The following is a 26,699-nucleotide window of genomic DNA, read 5'->3' as shown; positions in this document are numbered from 1 at the left end:
ATACCTTTGATGTCATTTCACATAAAAGCCATCACTTGCTCCATTTGAAGGGAAGATAGCAACTGCACATGCTCTTTAATTGGAACCTTACGGAGAAACATCGAGGACCTGGATCATGACTGGAGGATCACTGCAAAAACAGCTGTTTGTTACTAACCTTCTGCCAGACTTCGGCATTCCCCTGGCATACCAACAGGGTGGTTTGTCTGAGCACTCTTGTGATCCACTGCATAGTCCAACAAACAGGTCCAAGCAGCCTTCTGGGGTGCCTCTCTTACCACTTGAGCAGCTGAGGGTCATTTGTGTGGCTTATGTACACCTGCTCTGCTGGAGGTGCTAAGGAGCAGCTGGTGAGGGAGAAGCAGGGCATGAAGATTTGCTAATAACTGTCTGAACACAGATTGAAATCCATCAATAAATCATGTAATTGACAGGCAGAAGACTTCTGGATCCAGCCGCAGTAGTGGATGATGTTTTTCTATTCTGTTCCTCAGTGCTACGCTCTTACCATGTTGGTCTGTTGTCAGAGCACTTGTGCAGGAGTGCTCCTGGGGTTTTAAGCCAAATCAGCCAAGTTGCACCAGTAGCAACAACTTAGTTTAACCGGACTGATGTTTTGCCTTGCACTGATGCAGAGAAACTTGTGTGAACTGCTCTGCAAGCTGCAGTAAGGGCAGTTAAGAGTTATTTCCTGAAGGAGCTAGTTCCAACTGGGGCTTCAGGCTTGGTGCACATGCAAATCTGCACCAGTGCTGTTGTACCAGTACAACTCTCTTCACAATATTCTGCTTTTAATCGTAGTACTGGATAGTAACTGGAACATAGTGCTTTATAGTAACTGAAACATGTTCCAGATAAACAAAAACTTGAAGTGGGTGTCCCTGTATTCTTTTGTTTGCATACATTCTTCAGTGTTTTTTATGTGGGGATGAAAGTCAGTAACTATTAAACTTAATTGGTAAGTGCCACATGATAAATGATAAGCTAATGCAACCTGGTTTAAATACTGCTAGGATTTTTTTTAAGTTAGGTTTCAAGCAATCAAATAGCAAGAAAAAGGTAGATAAAATTTATTCAACCTCACTGTTATTTGTAACTATTTAATAAATTGTCAAATACCAAAAAAAGAACTTTCAACTAAATTTGACTAAGACCAGTTAATTAAACTAACATTTTAAGTAAATGTTATTTATGTAGACCCGATTCCTGTGTCTCTCCTGTTGTCCCAGCTTCGTTTTCTAAATTTGATTCCTTTTTGTCTTTTTTTCTTTCCCACAGGAGACTGTGGCGTATATTACCTCTGCATCAATTTCAGTTTTTCTCTTTTCACCCCCTATCTCTTTCCTTTTCTCCCCACTCTTCTTCACCTCCACCTCTGCATCTTCTGCTTCTCCTTTCTTCTGCCACTTCTTGGTTCTGTCTGTGTGCTGAACTTCTCTTTACAAATTCATCTTATCAGTCTCTCTCTCCCTCTGCCTCACATGACCATCACCCACCCACTCAAACCAGAGCATCTGTGCACAAGCTTGGAAACATTCAGGTACCTAAAACCTAGAGAGCTACTCTATTGGCATAGATGTAAAGCAGGGGAAAAGAATGCCATGAAATGAGAATAACCCCTGCTCTGGCCTTGCAGAGAGTTTAGCTCCAGCTCTGCAGCCTCCCTGACAGCCCGCTCTCCGCTTGCCAGGCTCCCCTCTGCCCAGGCAGTGTACGTGAACCTCCTCGGTATGCAGGACCAGGTCCAACCCTGCTGCCTGGCTGCCACAGATGTGCAGCTGCCCTCACCACCACACTCCACCCCACGGCTTGAGCAGGGGAAGCATGGTGCATCCATCAGTGAAACCCAGTCCTTTAAAACAAAGATTAGGTTTTCTAAGTGGTTCCTGTGAAGATAGATGTCTCTTTGTTGGCTTAGGTAACTATTGTAGGAATTACTGGCTTCAGGTTAATCAGTGCAAAATAAGTCGATTATGCTCAGCATCCATGATCAGCGCTGGCTCCCAAGTTACTGGAAAAGGGACAGGTGTTAAGGATCCCACCACATTGCTCAAAGACTAAAGCTTTTTCTCCCCGAGCATCAGTTTAGTGAGTGTGAGGTTGTTGCACTCCTCCATAACAAGCTCCCATTTCAGACTTTCTCTTTTCAGCCTTGCTTTGTATAGGTCATAAAGGGTTTCTGATGCAAGCCTCCTTAACTCATTTCTTTATAACTTTCTGCTTAGAAAAACTATGAGGTGATTTCTCTGCCCAAACAATGCCTTTGATACAGCACGTAAGCTGATTTTTATGGCAGTCGTATTTTTCATTTTCCATGCAAGACACACACAATAAAAACCTAAATTACTTTGTGTCATTCAGCTGGTTCCATAAGGCTTCTATTGAAAACTCATGGATAGATGGATCATTTCACTTCTCCGAATAAGTTATGTAATTGGAAAAGTTCATTTCAGAATTAAAAGCTAATAAATGGCTCAGAGTTCTATCTATAAAATGTGATTATTATTTAGAACAAGGCAATGCTAGCATGAATTAACAAACAATGTTAATGGATGATAAGTAATTTTGTTTAGAAATTAAAGGTTACATTAACCAAAATGTAGAAGTTTGCATTTAGCAAAATGATCTGATGCCATAGCAACAGATGACAATTACAAGCAGCTTTGGGGACTTGCCCACATTCCTTCTTAGCCACCCCAGTCCTTCTATATCCATGGTGCAGATGAATTATAACCCCTGCTTTCCAACCTTCCTTGAAAAAAACATACCCCTCTTCTTAGAAAGTAAGAAGGTCCAGTACTAGGCCACTTGGAAGAAAACAAGAAGTGAATCCATGCGGTAGACATGTTACTTGCTTATGTGCTGCTAGTGGGGGATAAATCTAGAACTGCTTCAAACTGTACGTCAGATCAGGCGAACACAATTTGGGAACGCACTTATCTATTGTATTTTAATTTGAAATAATTTGCTGTATCATTTTTTACGTTCAACTATAGATTGATATAGTCACAGACTTTCTGATGGTTGAAATGCTGTAAAAAAAAAAGACAATAAAACTAAATGTTTTAAACAAAATAGGAGTTAGACATGCTCGTAACAAGCATAAAAGTGAGAAAGCCAGACCCAGCTGTCCAAACTGAAGTTTTCAGGTCACAAATGAATGTCTTTAGACAGCTAGAGAAACCCCAGTGTACTTGTGTTTGTGCTTTAATTCAGAATTGAGATGTAAGTCTAGGGAACATGATACCAATTTTTGGTTTTAATCAGTAGCAAGCTATAGCTTTAGTTTCTCAGTGTGAGATTTCTTTTTCGGAACATGCTTACAGGCAGTCTTATGTATCACACTTCTTTTGTGCTACTTGGTATTGGAGTATCAAAGAACCAAGTATACAAGAAGATTGTAGCAGTACAAATTCTGTAGTATAATCCATCTGCACTCACTCTACGAATGGGAATTTGTTTTGTTTTGTTTTGAGTTCCCACCTTTTTATCATAGTTCTTGGAAGCTATTGTGGCAGTTCCAAATTAGGTTTTCCATTACTGCTGCCAATTCTGATGTTGCTGGGATTTGTGTTTGCTGACCTTGGTTCTGTTTGGTGGCATTAGCCCTAACTCCAGAGAGTGTATTGCAAATAGCATTTAACTCAATAATAATTTAAGGACAAGTCTAGTGGAGCAATAAAATGTGGAATGTGTTGTGTATGTTTTAACTTGTTAATTAAAGGAGCAATTATTGGAGTATTAAAAGAATCTACTGAAATGTAATGTTACACACTTGTGCTCTGTTGTACTCTTGCAATTTCCAGCACTATTTGCAAAATTCTTCACATACTTTTCCTCTAATCAGTCTGCAATTACCATGTGGTATAATTAGATTAATGTACTTCAATTTATTGCAGCTACGCCTTACAGGAAAATTTTGCAATTCTGCCTTTATATTTGTCCTATATGAATGACTACAGAGTTCTATACTTTCATGAAAGTGGACTCAACTTATTTAAGTAAAGAGCAATCAATTTAATGGGGCATAGAACTTTTCATTCTCTCTATAAGTTTCTCTAGTACTTCACTTTTTTTTTTCCCGTGTTTTTAGATGATGAGTATGAATGGAAAGGACCTTTCTACTTCATCCAAGGAGCAGATCCTCAGTTTGGACTGATAAAAGCTTGGGCAGTTGGAGACACTAACAACGGAGATGATGAATGGAAAGAAGAAATCAAGTTAACAGAGCAAGCAGTGCAGGCCGTTAACAAACTAAACCCTAAACCCAAGTTCTTTGTGCTGTGCGGAGACCTTATCCATGGAATGCCAGGTAAGGCAATTAAAAGTATAACAACTCCATTTTCTTTATATTTCAGATAGGCAACAAGGCTAATTCCCTTGACTTCACAATATTCTTTCATAGCATTTGGTATCCTACTGTTTTGGTGTTTGGAAAAAACAGAATGTTTTTAGATGATTCTTGAGATGTATCGAGCATTTAAATTCTTAAAATGCTAAAAGTCAGCAAATTCAAGTTGTAGCATTCTGTCCTGTTGCTGTAGAAAGCAGTGATCAGTGTCTGTGTGTGTATGACCATAGGAAGAACAAGAGTGTCTAGAAAGGTGCGTTATAAAATTGGACAGTCATAACTTTAAAACAGACTCATAATATTGGCCATTTTAAGATAAATACTCGTACTGGAAGTGAATAAAAAAGTCATCTTACCAGTTGGCAAGTGGTCTCAAAAGCAGATCTAAACAAAGAGTCTTTGATTTCTTAGCCCTGATAACAAACAGAGCTGCAGACAGCCTTAGCAGTGCAGCTGACAGCACAACAATCCAACAAGAGAGCTTGCAAATTGAGTCCTGCATACTTTGCTCTACCTGAGATGGTGCTTCCTGGCCCTTGTTTGCCCAGCAAGGTTTGAGTGCATTAGACACCTTTCACTAATTCATTCAGTGTCTCGCAAAGTGGATTTTAAAACCTTAGCTGCTTGACAAGACAAATTGAATGACATTGTTATTTATAAGCTACAAACTGTCTTTTTTTCCAGAATACAATTTTAGTGATAGAGCAGAAAAGTATAAAAAACAGGAGAATTTAAGCTTGCTAGGTTCTATTGCGTAAAACCTCAGCAGCTTGATCATAATGTGAAGTCTGCTGTTACACTCTTTTACTGATTTATCTTTTTCCATTAATTTTGGAAGCATACAGGTTTAGCCCAGAATTATAAGCTAATCTCTTCCTAAGAAGCATCTAACCTTCCCATAGCAAAGGTTTAATAAGTATTTCAATTAGGACATAATTTATGGAAGAGTTCCACATGTGTTGCTTTCAGCATCCCTTGTAAGGGAAGGAAAGAAACTCAGAATAAACAATAGGTTTTCTGCATCCTCTCAAGAAGGGTATTTCACACAGAGATTTAAATAATCAAGAAACCTAATCTAATTTCAGTTTACCTTGATATTTCTAAACGGCTCATAAAACAATGCAGAGTTCTGTCTGATACCTTTGTCTACCTTTGTCTATTTTGATTTTATCAACATTATTCTAAGGCCTATTCTGTTGATAGAGAGTGAGTGCTAATTATAGACAGCCAGCAGTCTTCTGATTTCTGCTAGGTGCTGGACGGCTGGATAAAATAAATGAGTGTTGTGTGCTGCAAGTTTGTTTTCTCTTAGAAATGGATCTTTCGTTATCCCTTCTGCCAGTGTATGTCTTGGACTTGTATAGTATTTTAAATAGAAACCTGTCGGAGTGCAGCAAAACATTATCATTCATTCATTTTACTAGCAAACATGTAAAAGAAATCAAATAGGTTGTACTGCTGAGATCACTTGTGGTGTATGATGTATGTGCTGTGCATTGTATAAATATTTGAAGCTACCTACTGCAATTTCCAAGAAATTGCAAGAAAGAGCAGTTATTAACTTGCTTGAGCTTCTGTATTTTATTTAATTCACCTAGTAAGTTCTTGTTGATTTAAATTATATTCTTTAATACTTTATAAGCCTGTGTTACCACGTCATTAAGGAAATAGTAGGAAATATTATTACTGCTAAAAGGAATTTTAGTCTTCAGCTGAAACAATTTACTGTCTTGTTTCATTGCTTCTTTTGTATTTATACAAATGACTTTGTGTTGTGAGTTGGTAAACATATAAATACAACTTTACAACCAGCCATTTGTCTTTCTGTCCAAACTGATGAGAGCCTGAGATAGAAGCGAATCATTCTTCTTTGCAGAGATACGTGGGGATTAGCACACTCTGATCAGTTGCCCCAAAGGGCAGAGAGACGTGTGATACAGCAGGGGGGATAGAAATGCTGAGTCAGAAAAAAATATTTCATAGAAGGTAAATCAGAATCTGTGTCTTTTAAAGGAATTTGAAACAAAGTAGTTTAAACTGTATCATGTCTATTTTGGAAGTGAAATAACAGGTTTTTCAAAGGATTTTGTCCTACCTTTTTCTCTCAGTCTCTGGAATAGAAACTCCTTCAAAACACAAAAACGGTTAAATAAAAACTCTGAGAAAATATATTTTAAAGCGAGACAACCCACACCCTGTTTTAACAATGTTTTATCAAGATACATATTAACAGTTTCTTTGGTGGGGCTTGTTAATAGCTGTTACTGTATGAGACATTGCGAGACACCGGCATTAAGAAGCCAAGTTGTTGGCTTTATGAGAACTTATTTGCTGCATATTCTTTATCAAATGGAAATCCCCTGATGTTAAAAATGAAACCTTTTCAGGTTCCTTGCAGTGATAGTTTCTGGAAAACTTGGAAATACTGCAGTCACTTTTTCTATTTTTCTGCCACATTCCATGTTAAGCTCTGGGGGTCAAGGTGACTCACAGAGGAATGAGTTCCTAAATTTCTTCTCTTAGAGGGAACATGTTTGAAAATCTAGTATATTTCTGCACCAGTCCTAGCTCAGTTTTAAAGCAAAAATAATAATATAGAGCCGTTATATTCTATTATCAAATGGCACAAGTCTCTTTCTGCTAATTCTGATACAAATACTGTGCTTGAGATTTCATACCTTACAAATACATTATCTCTTTTAACAATTCTAACTTACAACCACAAAGAAATAAAAAGGTAAGTCAGTAACTGATTAAACTTCAAGAAAATTTTAGAAAGAGTTCAATTTTAAAATTATAATAAGAATATTGAAATTTGCCAACACTTTCAGCATTTGTTATTTAAAAAAAAAATCAAAATTTTAAGTCTTTCTGCAGTAGTACATTAATGAGTAAGAGAAAACAGGGAATCTAAGATTTGTTATAGCCAATAGCTTTTCAGGTAGCGTGAATGCATAATTGTTTGCATGCAAGACCAGAATGGAAGACCAGTACTTGCATTTCTTTTCCTCGAGGAATTTAAACATTCTGACTGCATGTTTGTAGTGATATGGTACTGCCGTCATTTCATGCTTCTCCACAGAGCAGTCTCTCAAAAAATAATTGCTGTGCCGATTCCATTATCATGTTAGTTCAATAGAAGGAAGGATTAAAAAATCTTTTTTTCAGTAGGAGAAATTAAAAATTATATAAGACAAGACTTTGATTTAATTTTAACAGTTGTGAATTTGGCTTATCTTATTTAATATCTCAGATTACCTTGTAAATCACTTGTGTATATCAGCTATATTAAAACTGTATTAAAATCAGGGTTAATGAAAGTGTATCATAGTTACTGTTGCAGCATGGTTACAGTCAGCTGAGGTTAAGCTTATTTTATGATCCCCTGGCTGATGTCTATCAGGTTCTTTGGATAACATTACTTTATAATCAGTGCCTGACAATAAAAAAGGACAAAAAAACCCCACATACATTCCTCTCTTAATGTGTTTTATCATGAAGAGCTCAATTTAAGGTTTGTCATGACTGTTTTAAAGCACACACTCTAGCTATTTAGCTGAAGTAAGGTTGAAGCCTTTTGCAAAGGAACTCCAAGAAATCTCAGAATTCCAGCAGCTCGAAGTGATGAGCAGAATCCTGATCAGCTGGGAAGCAATCAGGCACAGCACTTGGAATCCATTACAGATGTCATTAGAGCAATGAAGTAATCAGCACCAGTATCTTGGTATTTAGCTGCTGATTAAAAGTAGTTTGTACTCTGAATATTATTTTCAAAAGTTTTTCTTGATTACATAATCAAGAATAGGATATCTATTCCTGGTAACGCTAATATTGTGGTACATAATCAAGAATTTTAAGCAATACCTTATAGTGCAACTTTGTTACTAAAAACGGTTTCTGTGAACTTGATACTTACACCTAGACACATCATGATAATGAAAGACTTGCTTCTAAAAACATTTGTGTGCATTAAGTTAGTATACCATAACTTACTACGGCAAAAATAGTAATCTGCAAAATATTATTGATTGGGTAATGTGTTTATTTCACTGCATTTTTGTAGCACTCTGGCAACTTCTTTCTTTTTTTTTCCTTTTTTTTTTTTTGTCGTATCAAGTTTGAACTTTCTGTTTTGGTTTATGACAGCTTCCCATGTCCTTCCATCAACCAACACCTTTTGAGCACCACAGTGCAGCAAGGTTCTCCACCCACCTAGACTGCAACATCCTAACTCCACAGCCTTTGGAAGATAAAAAGTGCCTTGCAGTGACATCAGCCAACTCTCTGCATTCTGGGATGCTTCCCCTCAAGTCCCACAGACTTGCTTGGGTTGAAATTTTTCAAGAGATACATGATTGAATCCTCTTGCACTACAGATAGTTCCTTTGCTTCTGTAAGTCTAGGCCCAAAGGCTTGGGAGAACATTTCAGTAAGGACTGAGACAAAAAGAGCATTGAGCACGTGTCACTAATCACTGCCTCACTCAGCAGTGGTTCTACATTTTGTTTGTTATTTTATTGCTAAAGTAGCAGCAGAAACTATTGTTGCCCACCATGTCCCTTGCTAGTTTCAACTCTTGTGGAGCTTTTGTTTTCCCAACATGAGCCCTGCATGCCCAGGCAGTTTGTCTTTGTTCTTCCTTTCAAGCTTATCTTTGCTTCAGTCTCCTTTTTATGTCCTTTTTACATCAACGCTCACAGAGTTCCCCATTTAGCCAAGTCATTCTCCTGACAATCTACGCTTTTTTTTTTTCCCTCAGTATAAGGATGGGCAATTCTTGTTAGGAGGAGGTTTCTTTTGAGACCTGTCAACTCTCGCAAACTCTTGCCTTTCAGAGCTACCTCCCACAGGATCCCATCTACCAATTCCCCAAATAACACAGAGTCTTCTCTCCTGAAGCTCCAGATCTGCTGTCTGCCTGCTTTACTCCCCTCAGGATTATGAACTCCATTCTGATGGCTGCTGCAGCCACGGCTGCCAGGGATTAACACGCTCCCTAGCACCTCCTGTGTTTGTGAGTAGCTGGGCTGGAAGAGTGGGCCCTGGTTGGCCCACAGATTTGCATCTGTGTTAAGAAGTTGTCCAGGCTCCCTCCTGGATTGCTGTCAGCAGGTACTGGGGAGGTTTGTCTCCCTTAAGAGTCAGGGTTCGTGATCTGGAGACTTCCTCAAGTTGCTTATAGAAGACTTAATCTGTTTATTCACCCCTATTGTCTCTAGGAAAATCCCACTCTTAAGGGCTGACCTCTCCTCTGATCCTGAACCACAGGCTCAACAAACCCAGTGTCTGGTCATGGAATACCCCCCTCCTTACATGGAGGGCAACCCCCTCCCACCTTCTTTCTTACCCTTCTTCCCTGTTTCATTTAATATGCAGCATTGTGCTTTCTTTAGCATCCCATACCTTTAGTCTGGAGCAGCACTCAGGAACCAGCTTCTGCATTTCAACATCTTTCGTTACAGCAGCAGAGAACTCAGCTGTTTGCAAGGTCACCCCACTGCAGCCATGGAGAAATGCTCACTTGTGAAGCTGAGAATGACAGCTCTTTTTATGTGGCTGAATTCCCTTGGAGGAATTTATTTAAACTGCATTTTTGTAATGATGCTACTGCTATTAGTGGCATGATAGACATCAGTTCTATCCAGAAAAGTCTTTTATGTGATGTAGCTTTAGACCAGGTGTTTAATTATTTTTCATTAATTGCTCTGCTTACAAGGGTGAAAGAGCAAGTAAGACAGCAAGTCTGCGAACTTTACTTAGCTCTGAGTGTAGTAAAACGTAGCTGTTTAGAGACTAAAGGAAACGAGACTTGTCTAATAATGTGTATAATCAAAAAAAAATGATAGAACTTAAGCTTGGTCTGTTAGCAGTGTTATAATGGATCAGTGAGCAAGCAATGTTTATGCTTGCAGTTTTAGATTAATTTGTATGTATATGTTAATTAGAATAAATCAAAATTACTAGAATTGAGTATCATGGCACTCAAAGTACAGTGTGAATACCTGTACTAATTCCTCCAAGTGAAGGTGTAATCTCTAATATACATTTTTCCTGCCCATGTCTCTATGTGCTAAACAGTCCACCACAAGCCTTTTCGGTCAAGTAAGCCCAAGCAGTAAGATGTTTCAGTTTTTTTCCTCTACCTTTGTTTTATATTAGTAAATGATTTAATTAAAGGCTTTCAAACTGTTCTTTCTGACACATTTCTGAAACAAATGTGGTTCTGGTGGAGCAACCTTCAGCTTTTGCTGAGCAGACACAGCATTTGGCAGGAACAGCCATGCATGTAGTGCTCTACTTCAGAATTCCTTCTTTTTGCTGAGAGGTGGGAAGGAGGAAGACTTGGATCTGCTATTACAAAGGTCTTTTCTCTAAAGAACACATCTATTCCATTTTTATATCCCTTTGAAAAAAAATCAATCTAGACAGCTGTGTAAATGATGGCAGGAGACTAAGCCATTGTATTTGAAATAGACTGAATTCCAATACAAGAATTATGTTGTCTCTGTTCTTCTGACATGCCTAGTGAATTAATTATGATGGCACTTTTTCCTTTTTAATTAATCTGCCTATATTTCCATTTCTCTCATTAGTTTCAGAAGCAATTGTTCATCTTTCTGTCTAGTTTGATCACGTCAAGATAAGGAATTTTGCCTGTTTATGCTTTCTTACTCATTCCCAGTGTCTGATGTTGTGGGGCTTTTTTGCACAGATTTTTATTCATTTTAAAGCAGACAAAATATTTAAGTGGTGTTGCTCATTTCAGATGCTTTTAGTCTTCCTTTTTTTTTTTTTTTTTTTTTAATTTACCTATCGTAGCTCTCTTGAATTACCTGTATTGCATCCCCACAACACACCCCCACCCCACACAGGGCAGGGTGTGGGGAGGAAGGGAAGGTACAAGGAGCTGGTTTTCTGTTTGCTGAGGTCAGAGCTGCCTCGTGCCATTTTGCACCTCAACAGTGGCTCTGAAATTGGTACACCTGGTTCCTGGGGAGATGTTGCACAGGAAGGAAAGCAGTTCATTTAATCCTTATATCTACCTGGGAGCTTTGTTTGTTACAGTGGCTCTTCCTCCTTTCCTAGAGTTTAGTGAATACTTATGGTCTTTCAAAGATACCCGGTATTACTGCACGTGGTGGCAGTACTGTAGTGAAGGTGTCTGTGGGGAAGGACAGTAGCTTTGTAGGTTATATATAATTGCGATATGAATTTTATATCCAGACTAAAGATGAGTCTCATGAATTTATTTTATTCTATTATTAAATATATTTCTTTAACATCAGACAGATTTGCCATATGCATTTAATTGTTGTCTGCCTGGTAGAGTAAACATTGTCCTTGTTTTCATGTGCTTATGTATATATTTGCGTGTATTCTTCCATTCACGTATATGTGGATATACATTTCAAATCCTTAACAGGGCAAGTATTATAAATGTGATACGCTGCAGAAAAAATGGCATAAACTGATACTTTTTTCAGATGCAAACTAGTTACCCCTTAATGAACAGAAGGTGGTTGGGGAGAATTAAACAGAAGCTTTCAAGTGTGAACAAAGCTGCTCTGGTCTGCATGGTGCAGGAAGAGGAAACACAGGGTTGTTACCAAACATGACATGGCATGGAAAGGTATGCAAGGAGATGTTGTCTAGTATCAACAGTTTGACTGCTCTTCAGCAAAGCAAACTGTATAATACTTAAAAATGTCTACAGAGCTAAAACTGGGTAGACCCAGTTTCTGAACTTACTTTTGTACGACTTAGGTTTTTATTTAATCCACCAATGCCAACCAAAGCCTGAATTGCCAGATAATTCTCTGTGATAGGATTAGAACACAGAGTTGGTCAGCATTTTGGTACCGTAAAGCATGATGAAATGTAGATTTTTATTTAAGTTTCTTTTGTAAATGGAACAAGTTAAATCATCTGATTAATTTTTTTAATCAGCTATACAGAGCTGCAGTCATTCAGTAATATTTTCGTATTGCTCCTTGGTGTGTTTGCTGTCTGTGTCTCCTTCTCTCTGTTGAGCTGCAGTTAGACTTGTAAGATCTTCCAGGATTGTGTCTGTTACATATTTTCTTTTTTTCTTCTTTTTTTTCTGTGTGGTCTGATGTTTATTTGGGGCTGTGAGCACACACAAAAAAAAAAAGTGCTAGAGGAACTTCCAGGGAGAAAACAGAAGCACACATATGGAACTTGATGGGGTAAGGTTGCAGCTAAATGAGATCAATTTTACAGTATGAATGTCTAAATTCTACTTGGGGCAGCTACATTTTTTCCCATATCTTGCTGTAAAATTTAAATGTGCTAAAAAGAATAGCAGTGTTGCAACAATTGCTGTTTAACCCACCACCAATCCATGGGCTGAGGCAACACAGAAGATTAGTCTTAAATTTGTAATAGAACTTCTGGCACTGTCAGAAGGAGGGAACAACTGTCTTGATGGAGGAAGAGATTTTTGATGTGCACCAGTCATCTTCAGAGGGATGGGACCTTTAGGAACAGCCTTCCGTAGCCTGGTCCGTAGGTGCATTACAGACAGGTACAGGTGTACGTTGGCCAGGATCAATGTGAAACCCATACTCCTTTGGGAATGCCATTTCATACTTTCCTGTTACCTCCCAGGTTTTTTAAGGAGGATATTAATTATCCTAGGTAATTACAGACTGGCCGCATGTAGGTGGGTGTAGTTGCCATTGCTACACACAGGCCACTAGCCTTTTGCTAGCATGCTTTATGATGGCTTCATGAGACCACAATCCTGGCCTACCAGGCTCATTACCAGCTTGTTGTAGGAACTGGCTGTGTACTGGTGTGCCTGGCTCCCACTCTCTGCCTGCTGCTTCCAGGGTCCCCAACGCTTCTAGGACCATCTCACCAGCCAACCAGTCCCCCCCCAGTGCATACAATGCTGTGAGCATGTGTGCATGTTTATTCCCCTCAAATTCTGCACATTTTTGCTCCTCTGTCACTCTAACTCCCCAATAAAGCCTTAGTGCTTAGCAACTCAATTTGACTAATTACAATTTTGGGCAGCGCTATGTGCTTTATGTGAAAAGCAAGTAAAACTGCCAGCTACATGTGTCCTTAAAATTATGTACTCCATTCTGTAATCCTGTCTTCCATACAAACAGTCTTTTTTTCCATATAATAATAGAGGGAATGATATGCACTAAGTTTTCCAAGAGCAGGTGCCAAATGTTAGGATTCTGAGTTCAAATTTAGGCAGCAATTAAGGGACATGATTTTCAAATCAGCATTTCTCCATTTGACTTCTGCTTGACAATTTGATGATCAGGACACAAGACGAGCTGGGCGTACTGGCTTTTATACAATCAGTACCTCTTATAAGCTCTGACACATACGCTGGAGAGAGTGAAGTTATTTACGTTCAGAATAGACAGCTTCAGAGCTGAGGAGCATCAGAGCTGATGGCTCTGTCGTCCAGACAGCGGTATGGCTTCATTTCTGGTTATAATCACTGTAACGTTTTAAGGCATTCCCCCTCCTGAGAGAATTACTAACTTGAACCTCTTTCCAGGGCCCAGATGTGATGTGTGACTGCTGCAGTTCAGAATATTCCTGTCTTCTGTTTCTGTTAAATATTGAGTCCCTGAATACATCTTCCTCCAAAACTCTAGTTTTTATAGATAATAAATTTTAAAGCATAGGCTGCAAACCTCCGCCTTAGAGGGTAACTCTAAGAAAACTCTTCAACTTGTTCAGTTTTCTAAACCAAGAGGAAAGTACATACCATAAATGGTCCTGGTCAAAGCATTTTCTTTAAAACCAAGATAAAGGCACCTCGCTATTGTAAATACTTGAGTTTCTCTTACTTCAAAAGCAGCCTTGGGCTTGACCAGGAAAGATGAGTGAATTTTTGGCTTCGGCAAGGGCTGAAGCTTAGTGCATTACAGGCAGTTCTGCCTGATTTTGGTTTGGAGCCAATAAAAAGGGGTCGTTGAGATAATACTGAGTTTCATAACTTTTGTTATATTTAATAAGGTCTGCAGTCATTTGCATATGAATGTTCATCCTTCTCTTTAGCAAACATTTCGCATGCATTTAATGTACAAACTTGTAAATTTTTCTGTTGATTTCCTGACATCCCTTCCAGGAGGCAGAGTGCTGCACTCGTCCTTTGTTGTATCAGATACAAACCATCTTGGTCACATTTCAATAACTGAGTTGTTGGAGATTTGGAGCTCTTTGCTGCTGGTGGCTTTTGTGCACAAGACATGATATGAATGCAATGCTGAAATCTGTATGCAAATGCACAAACTGCCATTTATATGTTTGTGAACTGAATAAATTACAGGGAAAGTCAGGTCCCATACAAGTTCTTAATGTTATATAGAGAGAATTAGCAAGACATCATACAAAGGAAGAAATGCCTGATAATGCTTAATATCTTCCTCAAAAAGTGTTTTTTTCTGTAGTAAGTCTGGCTGTGAACTGCTTTTGTTATTGCTTTTAAACTACCATTAAATAACCCATTTTGCTAAAACAAAGGAACAATAACTTAAAAAAAACAAAACAAAACTCACCAGATAACTTTAAGCTGCTTTGCCTGCCCTCAAGGGAAGCATGTATATAAGGAGATATTTTATAAAGGCTTAATTTTAATTAAAAATACAGTAATTCTTAAATGATTTCCCTTCCTCATGTAGAAGGCGAGAGCACAAATGCTGATGTTTGATTTGTTCATATAACAAACACAGAGCTAATTAAAAGAAAAAAAAGTCTACAGAAATAATGCTTAAAATATGGCTCCAGCTTTAAAAATGACTGTAGGCATGTCACCTTTACTGTATTTGTCTTTTTTTTCCTCCCTTTTCGGAACTGGCTGCTTGGTTTACTAACAAAAGCAAGTTTGTGTGTGGTTTGATTTTTTTATTTTTTTTTCAAAACTCCCATCAGCCTGGCACAGCTGGGGAGGAGGCAGCTGTGTTCAGCTCTGCCACATGCGGCTTCAGCAAAATTGTCAGCTAAATCCCAATTCCTGAATCTTTGTCAGTGGAGATTTATAATAGAGCACGAAGTAGAAAAGGCACAGATTGACTTCTCAAGTGTGAGGTAGAAGCAGTGGAGTTGAAATGTTTATACTGAAGAAGTTATAGGTTAAAATTTTATTTGTTGAATATTCAGTAATTTTTTTTATCAATACATCATTGATCACTATTGTGGTGGTTTTTTTCTGCACTGTCATCTGAAATGACTTGAGCAGTGTTTTTAAGCGTGATCAAATTTTCTGACAGTAGGGTAGCATACACTAAGTCAACTCATTGCATCCATTTGTCTCGCTGTTGCAGCCTATTGATAACTTTGATATGCTGGGTATGATGGAGCCCAACCAAAAGGATTCTTGGCTATTTTCTTCTCCAAACCTGTATCCACACGTCAATTAGTAACGTAACCCAGTTTCTTAACTGGGTGGGTACTACAGTATTTGTCAAACATCTAATAGTACCAATTTCAAGAAATGTCGCTATGGTTGCATAAATAAACATTTTATAGTAATTATCTGTTTCTAGTAAAACCTAATGGAGCATTCAAAGCCTCCAAGCTGCTTAGTGTGAAATTTAATTTGCTGTAATCAGCCCAAGAGCAGGGAAGCATGAGATATTCTCTGTGCATGGAGAATATCTGCTCGACAATATGATTTACTCTCATACTGCAAACATACCATAGTCAGAAGAAAGTGTTTAACTTGAGCAAGTATATATTTATTTGTATTTTGGACCGTAATCTGTGGTCTGCTCTGCAACTGATCTGAGGAATCCTGTTAACAGTACCTCTCTGAATGAAAATCTTTGAAACATGATTATTTACACAATTGTCCTAAAACATACACTCCTTCATTGTACTAGATGATATATAACATATTATATATACATATATGGAAGCATAGTTAGATTTTTCTCCATGTTATAGTAAAACTTAATCTCTCAAACTCCAACTGTAATTCCTTTTCCTCCTTCTTTCTCAGCCCAGAAAGTTTTCATTTAGCTTAGGAACCTTTGAAAATGCATACATGGAGTGGACATCCACAAGGAGTTATTTATTTGGCCTGTTGTATGGTAAATATATCTCTGTTTGAATCTTTGTTGCCTCTTTCTTGTTTTTCCTTGGAATTGCATGTGCTATACATAATGAGTGAGTTGCACAAAATGAGTGCTTTGAGTTGTGCAGGTATTGTCAGAGCAGATGACCACAACAGGCTTTCGAGCGTAAGTGTGAGTGTTTTTCAAAGGCGTGTATCCAGGCTTTTCCACGCCTCTGAATTGGAAAGGATTTTGTTCTTCTTCCTTGGAAGTCAGTGGCAGAAGATTTCGCCCACATCATTTTGACTTGATTAATCAAACTGAACAAAGCTGTCTTTTCCAAACTGCCAGCTCGTACATAGTCAATGAAAAGTAACATCGTTTTAATGGGTAGGCATTGGGCTAAAGCATCCAGTTCCCGTTTGAGGCTCTTCTGCCCGTGGCACATTGCCTGCTTCTGCTGTAAGCTCTTCTCTAACACCCCATAGCGAACATGGGTGCGGTGCAAAGACAAAAATGGCAAAGGATTATTATTTAGGTTAGGAGAGCATATTCTAAGGAAGAAATGGCTTGTTTAAGCCATTGATTCTGGCTGATATTAACCGCCTTTTTGTTATGCACTTGCTCTGGTAGCAAAGATGTATTTGTAAGGCTAGACAATGCCTCAGACATCAGGAAAAGCACATTTATTTTTAAGTAATTTTACCCACTTACTGGAAGCATTTCTCAGTTTAACAGTGTGGACAACTTCATTGGACTTAAGGGACTAGTATTTCAAAGAGTTATTTAGTCATGTTGGTAACTACTGAATATGAAGCTGTAAATATTGCGAAAGTTTCAAAAAGCTGTAATATTTCACAGGTCATCATTTGAAGAAAGTGAAATATTAGAATCTTGCCCTGTCTCTTAAAAGTGAACGCTTAGTGAAGACAATTTTGTACCTTTTGTACTTGTTTTTAGTAAGTTTGTTATTCCAACTTCTGTAACATTGCAGCTTTTTTCCCTGCTTGTCAGGATTTCATCAGCAGCACAAACCCAAAGGCAGTGGTGGCCTGTGCCTGATGGGACAGCTCTGAACAGCTAAGAGATGGGGAAGGATAGAAGAGCAGAATCGGGCTTAAATGAAGCATAATACTTATTTTCACAGCAGAAGGCAGAACAGTAAACTCCATGAATTAGGTTGTTAAGTGGACACCTGCATGGCTGGAGCTCAGAAAAATGTCAGCGTTTGCAGCCGTTACATTTAATGTTGTTCACTGAAACCCAAGGAGAAGTTGAGCCCCTAATAGGCTGTCTCATTTACTTTTGGGGGGTTGTCATTGCTTTAATATAATAATTGTTAATTATTAGCTAAAACCAGAGTTAAGTTTTCTTCCTGTTTCAATGCCCAAAGATATAAAATATATTTAATTTGTGTTTTCATGCAGGGAGATTCTTTAGCATGATCCCTTTTTGTGGCTCAGAACAGACTATTACTTGTTTCTAATGTACTGAAAAAATCAGTTGCTTACAGCTGTAGACAAATGGGTATTTCAGTTCCTGCTTTTCAGTGGGAACTAATGAGATGAGATATTTTATAAGTTAGATTGAGCAGGCAGTTTGTCCAGGAGTGAGTATATAGTCATATTTACATGATCTTTAAGTGTGTATTAAATGGTTTTTGCATGCCATAAAAATAATGTTTTCAGGCTATTTGAAATTAGAAACAAATATGTCTAAAGAAGAGAGAGGAGACATTCTGGCTATTACAGCACGGGCTAAGCCAGAAAAACCTATTTCAGAACATGACCATGCTGGGTTTATTAAAATCGATCAGCTTATTCTTGCGTGTAATAATTGGCAATGGTACAGTGTATTGCATGACTTCATTATGGCAGATGCTAGAGGGGGGAGAAAAAAAATTAAATTTAAAACAAGAAATAATGAAGGGTACAGACTGAGTAAGAGGATGGCCTGCTAGCTCTTTTCTTTCTATACCAGTGTCCTGTGTATTGTAGAAAGAGCCTGTAAGATACAGTTTCATTCTGGGGATACCATTGGCTTTGGGCCTAGGTAACAAGCACAGCAATGGGGCTGTCACTGGGGTCAGCAGAGAGATGCTGCGAGGGATGCTGTAAGAGCTTAGCTGTAGCCCTGCTAAGCTGGAGCTGACAGCCAGGTGTCCAAAACAGCTATGGAGATAAAAGGCAATCCCATTTTGAGCAGGAGGAGACTGCTCTCACAAAGAGAGATAGAGGCAGTGGTTAAATATGTCTCTGTGAAGGTACTTACAAAAGGAGCATGCTGTGAGTATAGCCTTGGACACCCCTTTTGTCTTCCCTAGAAAGTTAGGGAATAATACTAGGGAAAGTCATCAAAATGTCACGTAAAAGGAGTCGAGCAACTGCAGACAGTCATGAAAACCACAAAAGGACAAGCACCTCAAGAAAAGGAGAGCCCAAAATAATTAGACTCTGATTAGGTGATTGTGGTGCAAAGATGATACAAAGATGAACTGTAAGGCCCAGGAGAAAACACAAATCTGTCGTTTGTTTATAGCAGTCGTGTGATTGTGCCCATCAAGAATTATCTGCCTTCTGGTATCAGAGTAGTTCTCCTGATTTCATTGTAAACTACAAAAGGAATGGGTCCAATGCTTTTGTTAATTCAATTTTCATTGGTGATGTTTTGACATTTTGTATTTTGCTTTTATCAGATATAGTTACTATTTCTATCTGATGTTTTATGTAGTGTTTTAACCTGCAATTTAGCTTTTACCTGTTCTGTGATATTCTGTCTCTTGGGTTAGATGTTAACCAGATTGCAGTTGTCACGTCAGTTCTTTTCAAAAGTGTTGCTTGCATAAAAGCTCATAGTTAAACAATTTTCTTTTTAACTTTCTTCTTTTGCTACCTGAAAATTTGCATTTTTCTTTTAAAAGGATGTGTTTGCAACTCCTCAAAAGTTTAGGACACTTGTATGATACAATGAAAGACTGAGGCAGTAATTCTGAAATCCAGAAAACAATTATGCTACATTTTTTACATTTTTTATGTAATTTAGAGAGTAATTTTCCCCTTCTGAACAGGTGAAGTAGAGGAAAACGGAGGCCTCTCTGGTGGCTGATAATAAGTAGGCAACAAGAGAAATATAAATGTACTTATGACAAAACCTGCAAGTTACGCTGCTACTTCACATGCTCTCATCCCGCACCTTCTTGCCCTCCCTTAGGTTCTTTTTCCTCACTGGAGCCTTCTCTGGTACACCAGTTTCAAAAGTAGATTCAATTGATGCACCACCTTTTGGGGGGGGGAGATGCTCTGCCGGGTTGGTGAACTTGATAGGTTTGCAAAGGAATTCAGCAAATATGAGAATGGTGTGAGCCTGGTGGGTGAGGGCTCCTAGGCAGGAGCTGGGATTTTCACATTTCGTAGTCAAGAGGTTGATCAGTTGGCTGAATCTTCAGTAACTTTACCCTAAAAGTGCCTGCACTCATCCTCAGCCGAGCAAAGGCCTTGCAGAGACTCAGAGACGCCTTAACTCAGTGCAGGCGATGTAAATATGTACGAAGTCACAGTTAGGATCCTGTTTGCCAGACTTCTAAAGCCAGTTGTTAGGTTAAACTTACTACTAGACATTTGGTTGTATTCACCCACGTTGTTTTTGCTGTAGCAAACCATGACACAGTAATAATGTCTGTGCCAAGATTTGCAAAAGAAGTAGGCAAATAGGACTATTCTGGCTCCTGAGGAAAACCAGCCCCTAAAGGAGCTTTAGAAGCAGCAGCAACATCAGCATCGCTTGTCGAGCTGCAGCACTTCTGCCCTGTGGTACGGGGCTGGTCTGTACCAAGCAGATCACTGGAAGTGACTTCTCAGTGGGTTGTCAGAAAGAGAAATGTGGTATCATCGTGTCAGGTTGAGTAACTGACCTCTCTCTGGTGGTGGTCTCTGTGGATTTATGACTGATACCTTTGTTCAGCAAAAGATGTCTAATTACCTCACTGGAATTTCCATCTCTTGAAAAACGGCATGAAATTGGAGGCGCAGGCTGATGCACCCACAGTTTCCACGCACCTGTGTCCTCTGGCAGAGGTGGGGTAGTACTTGGGGGTCTTTTCCTCGTAATTCATATCAGTAGATAAACAGGTGTTAGGTATTTGGAATACCTTGCAGGGTGGGAAAGTGATGATGGTGGTGGAGGTTGCTGTCAGTGAAGGCTTGTCTCAGATACAGAACTGCAGACAGCACACATTGCAGCACTGCAGTCTGGGGACAAACTGTTTCAAATTGTTTTTATAGCTAGGGCATCCAAAAAAAATTTTTTTAAACCCAACACTTTGCTATAGAGGCATGGTCTGGAATACCAAAGTAAACTGCAGCATGGATTATCAGCAAGAGGATTATTTCTTTGGCAGAATAATCTGAATTCTGCTTGTGCTGACTGAAGCCAGCTTCAGCAAAAATGCTTTAGAAGTACGTTCTTTCTTGAAATTTACTCTTCCAGTGAGTGAAGGCAGGTTGCCTTTACTCCTTAAAGCAGTGCAAGATAGAGCATTGCAAGTGTGTAGGCGAACAGCAATGTAACCTACAGCATGAAGATGCAGCGCAGCAGAGCCTTTGACATTGCACCTTCATGCTCCTGTTGACATCGCTCAGCCTTCAGAAATGATAAGCTGGGAAGCTGTGGAGAATTACAGGCAACTGCACCAGCACCGTCTCTTGCTTTTGTGTTTTTTCTAAAAGCCAAACTGTCCTTTATGGGCTATTAATTTAAGTTGTTTATCTTAGGGCAAGACTGTATTTACATAGCCTAACATAAAGACAGAATATTGTAGCTTGGGATTTAAAAATGTCACCACACATGATGCCAGGATAAAGAGAACAGAAATGAATTTCGGTTCCATCCACCCTGACACTTCCCAAATTACTTTTTTACACTGCCTCTTGGCATTATATTTTCTTCCTATTTGCCTCCAACTAGTCCTCTCTCTAAGCTAAAGAAATATATACTGGCACATAAAAATGTTCTTCATAATCATTGGAATGATTAATTATTATAGCTAGCCCTGTCCCAAAGACTACAGAGACATTGCTCCTCCTTTTCTTACCTTTGTAGGTTTCTCTTCTTTTGAAGTTGTTTTGACCTTCTACCAAGAAAAGGTCAAGCCAGAATGTAATTGTCCTGAAATAATCTTTACTTAGTATGATTTCCTAGACTCTTTGGGCAGAGACCTTGTTTTCCATTTTGAGCAATCTGTTTTCTGCAATAAAACACTGAATATGTCTCCCTGTTGCTATAGAAATAATATTGCATTAAATGAGGGAACCAGTGCCCTGCTGTCGACAAATCTAATCTAAGTGTTAGTCTCTGGAGCTTGAATTTCACCACTGGGAAGACATATACATAATTCTACAAATTATTTCTGTAACTTATGCATAAATGTCTTTATACTCTGAAACTGTTAGCTAAATTTCCCAAAGTGATAGCGTGTAGATTAGCATGGTGTAGTGTGTTTACATATCTCTTAATAGAGCCTTCCCCCTCGCCTTTTCCCCACCTCCCTCCCACATGGAATACATTTTTGTATTTATAGCTTGAAATTTCCAGCTCTTCACATGGGAAGGCAGGGAGGGGCAGGGCAAGCAGATTTCTCACTGGGCTTCCTGCCCCATGGGCAACAAAGTATGTCAGATTTATTTTTTGGTTTGTTTTACATCCAGCTCCTCCAAGTAACAGGAGACGTTATTTGCCTTGTTCATTTCTAGGAGTAATAAGGATTTTCCAGAACTGGAAGGATGGCCCAGACTGACCATGCTCCTGGTACATTAACAAGCCCTACAAACCTACCTGCCGTCCTCTACTTTCTAGATACTTTCTAGTGCCATATGGCCAGTATTTCTAAGTTACTCAGAGATTTTGCTACAATAATGTTCTGCCTGGTTCTGCAGTTAAAGATGAGTGCTGCGGATTGCCTTCCTTTGAATTGACACACCACTTATCAAATCTCACACCTGTCTTTACATTTAGGTATATGAATATGTTGGGTTTTAGTACTTTTCTCAAACCATAAGATTCTAGTAACAGCAATAAGGTGTACGGTTTATCTATAGGGTAGAGAAAAGGAATTGAAATACTAACAATGGTTACCAAGGGTCAGTGTTCGGAAACATATTAATTGCAAGGATTTTCAAGAAATGTGGATAAAAAAAATCTTTTGTCTCCTACTTATATGACCAGAGTCCCTGTAATACATTTCTGTATATATATACATGTGTAGTTACAAAAATAGAATGTGGTCTAAAAATACATGGTGATTGATTTGCATGGACTTGTACTCAAACCTATATTGTAATTCTGATTTCAGAGTTCTTGTGAAAACCCTGTTAAAATTTCTTGGTTAACAAATTCAGTTATGATTTGTGAAATAGGCCCATGTTAGATTGTATTGCAGGACAAAATGCACTTTATAAATGTGCAATTTAATTCACAAAAAGTAGGTATATCAGTGACCTCTGTGATTAAAGATTACTCTTTAGAAAACTGAAAAATCTGTCATCATTAGAATAACTTTTTTCCAAAAAAAAAAGCTTTTTTAATTTGTTTAGTGATTGTCAATTAATTAAACCTGCCTAGAGAAGGACAAATTTCAGAAAACCAGAAAAGTAACTGTCTGGGTATGCATATTAATGTAAAAATGAGATGAGGGAAAAACTAGCAAAGTACACAATTACCTTTCTTTGAAATTAATGCTATGCTTATTATTAAAGTGGACTCATCGTATAAACAAGTCACTGCAAGACACTAATTACATTTTTGCTGTTAAAGTAGTTCTTGTAATGAAAAAAAAGGTTTAATTCCTTTGCACTGACATAAAATATAAACCAGATTTTAAACCTGTTTTTTATCCTTGTTTAAAGCTGACTTGTACCATCCAATGTGGCTGCATTTCTTCACCAGATTGTCAGTCTATAAATTATAAGAATCGGACCCCAAAGCTTTTGGTGCAAAACACTATTAGATCACCTACTGCTGCACTGTCTGTTGGTTCCTCTCCAGAGCCTCACTTAATGAAAATTTCAGAAAAGGCTGAGTACTCGATAAGCAGGAGGGAAGGGATTTTCTGGACATACCATATTAAAGTGAAGGTATAGTCTATGTTCCTGCATATTACCATAATCACAAATCTAATGCTAAATATTTCTTACTATATGTGGTATTTCCATTATCTAAAACAAACAATGAAATTAGGAAAAGATAGCATAAACAATAAAACTTGTTTGTTTGTTTGTTTGTTTGTTCTATAGGATCTCAGTGGAGAAAGGACCAAGAGCGAGATTTAAAGAACATTTTGAAGAACACTGACCAGGATATCCCATTGGTATTTGTCAGTGGAAATCATGATATTGGCAATACTCCAACAAGAGAAACAATAGATAATTATTGCAAGAGCTGGGGAGATGACTACTTCAGCTTTTGGGTTGGAGGTGTTTTCTTTCTTGTGCTAAATTCTCAGTTGTACTTTGATTCTTCCAAATGTCCAGAGTTAAAGCAAGCCCAGGATGTGTGGCTTAATGAGCAGCTGGCTGTTGCTGAAAAACATAAATGCAAGCATATAATAGTGTTTCAGCACATCCCTCTGTTTCTGAGAGAACCTGATGAAGACCATGATTATTTCAACTTGGAAAAATCGGTTCGTCAAGGGATAATGGAAAAGTTTCATAAAGCAGGTATTTTCTTGAATTTTCCTCTCTCTGATTTTTTTTTCAGTTGTTAATCATTACGCTGCCAGAAAAAAATAAATTTAACTTGCGTGGTACTGTTTTCAAGGAATTTTAGATTTAGATTATAAGCCTCATTGTTACTTTTAGGGCAAAATTACCAGCTGAATCTAATCATCTCTCAAATGCAGCAAAAGAAATTCAAAACTTTGAGTGAAAAGTAAAGAACTGAAAGTGAAAAACTCTTTAAAACAAATAACAAGGATTCCATTTTGCAAGTGCTGGTATATACAAGACAACCTGAATTTTTCCTACTGAAGGAATAGAAGATCAGGTATTGCCATAGGAGAAAAATACAGAATTTATTTTGCATAAAACAGAGAAACAGAATTCAGAATTACCTTGGAGGTTGTTTTCTCCCACACTGAGCCAATTTTAAACCAAGAGTGTAATGTGCTCTAGATTTATTCAGTGTTAAAGAGTCTTGCTTTGCTAAGATCCATCCTTTGTTTATCCATCGTAATAGGGGCCATTTCTGGGATGAAAGCAGGTGGAACATGCTTTGAACGAGAATATTGTACCAAATCCCTTAGCTTTGTTTGATGAAACTTGAATGCCGTGGAGACAGATACAGTACGCAGCTACTCCTCCATGCTGTTCCCATTGTTTCCCGTTAATTGCTTTCATGTTCCTGGAGTGTGCTAGTCCCTCAGAATTTCCTGCCAGCCTGCCATCACTGCATCAGAGTGTCATTTTCTCTGTATCTATAAAAGAATACGTTATTTGGATTACTGAACAATGGAAATTGCTTATGATATTGTTTGTAATTTACCATATAATTGTTAAGCCAAAACCAGCTACTCATCCAAAACTCATCCAAAACCAGCCTAATTTCCAAGCTCTGAATCTCCTCCTGTTTCCAATCAGTAGGGCCAAAATTTACAATTATCTGAGGGCTCTCCAGGGGACTGACATATATGCAGATTCAAGTTTTACAAGATTTTTTTTCCCCTAAGGAGACGTGCTGAGAGGTGAGGAGATGTTACCTCGTAATATCTTAATACAAAATATAAAGATACTGGTTTTGGACACGAGGAGGATTTTGGTTAAGACTTTTGGTTTTATTGCAACAGAAGGGAGATCTTGTCTTCTTTATTTAAAGAAAAACAGCAGAATTGTATGCTTACATATGGAATGAAACTGATAAAAAGAAAGAAGAAAGAGGTAAGAAGTTAACATAAGTTGAAATGTGTGTGTGTATAAGCCAGGCACATATGTTAGTTCCATCTTGAACCATGAACCTGTACCTTTTACCTTTTTTCCCTGCTTCACTTCACACAGGTTTTTTTTAGGGTTTAGTGTTGTTGTGTTTTAAAGTGCTCAGGGCAATGGCTCTTAAGGTGTTAATCCCAAACCTTGCATAATGTTAATAAAATGGCAAATAGAAGGAAGCCATACAGTAAGAAAATAAATAATCACTCCATGATAAGTTACTCATTTAACTCATGTATTTTCATTGCAAGTTTGAAAAAAGAAAACATATAGGTTTGCATACGATGACTTTTTTGCTTTGACAAGATTTGCCTTACAGGTAGGAGCCCAAAATTTAATATAAAATATTTGTGCTTTTTTCTTTCTCCAACTTTTCCTATGAAAAAGAAAAATGTACCTACCTGATTATGGTCTTTTTGTCTGTTCGTTTTTGTGCTTGTGATAATATAGTGGGAAATATTTCTATTGGAAAGTTGGGCAGCTGAATGCTTATGTACTGTTGGTAAAAACACATCCTAGTCCATTAGAGAGTGCGTTAGCAGAAGGACGCTACCATGCAGGCATATCCCAGTAAAGGAGCATTAGGGTGGAAACCAGAGCAGTTCTGTTCTAGAGTTTTCTGACATCCAGATGGCTTGCTAACATTTCACAACACTCAGCACTGGGAATATAATTAATCAGAAGAGAAGAGAAATTATGCAAAATGTTATCACTGTAACATTTATCATTAAGTTATCATGCTTCTTACAGGGATATTTCAGGCTCTTTCTCCTAATGAGTATCCAGGGGGTTAATCAAAAGTCAAAACTTTTTTCAGACAACTCATGCAGGCTTCGAGGGAGAGGGAAGAGTGAATGGGAAGCCAGGAATACAAGACAACTCTCGCAAAAATATTCTGAACTTCTTTTTGTGCGAACATCCCATGCGTTCCTTCCCTCCATCATTTCCCACTGTGCCCCTTGCTCCCACCCAAAAATCCTCCTCAAATGGCCTGTTGTTTGATTCCTTCATGAATATGTTAATACATTGATCTTTTCCTTGCTGTTTTAGACAACACTGAGGCAATAAGTAACATTTGCAATCCAATAATCAAATGTGCTAATTAAATGAATACAGAGAGCAAGCAGCTCAGTGTTACTCAGAGTGCTGGGAAAAATGAGCTGCATCAAAAGTTGGCTCAGAGTTTCCTTAGTAACGGGTGCATTTGGCTTCCATTTTGTTATTCCTTTGAAGAACGGTCTTTGTAAGACCACAGAATGTTATCAGTAGATTACAAAGAGGCAGTTAGCATGGTAGGACATAAAATTGGTTCCTCCCAGTTCATATATT

General features: G+C 38.2%; 1 protein-coding gene across 3 annotated transcripts in view; it reads left to right on the top strand.

Annotated features, from left to right (window-relative positions):
- CPPED1 (calcineurin like phosphoesterase domain containing 1) overlaps positions 1 to 26,699 on the top strand; it is a 52,660-nt gene that overhangs the window by 6,383 nt on the left and 19,578 nt on the right. For all 3 annotated transcript variants that reach the window (XM_035548631.2, XM_050713724.1, XM_050713725.1), the window contains exons 2-3: positions 4,094 to 4,312; positions 23,685 to 24,107. In XM_035548631.2, coding sequence (XP_035404524.1) covers positions 4,094 to 4,312; positions 23,685 to 24,107 — 642 coding nt within the window. The remainder of the gene's footprint in view (positions 1 to 4,093; positions 4,313 to 23,684; positions 24,108 to 26,699) is intronic.

The sequence above is a fragment of the Cygnus atratus genome, chromosome 15 (assembly GCF_013377495.2).
Source record: "Cygnus atratus isolate AKBS03 ecotype Queensland, Australia chromosome 15, CAtr_DNAZoo_HiC_assembly, whole genome shotgun sequence".
Lineage (NCBI taxonomy): Eukaryota > Metazoa > Chordata > Aves > Anseriformes > Anatidae > Cygnus > Cygnus atratus.
The sequence above is the reverse complement of the archived record's forward strand: the minus strand, read 5'-3'. Positions and strand labels throughout refer to the sequence as shown.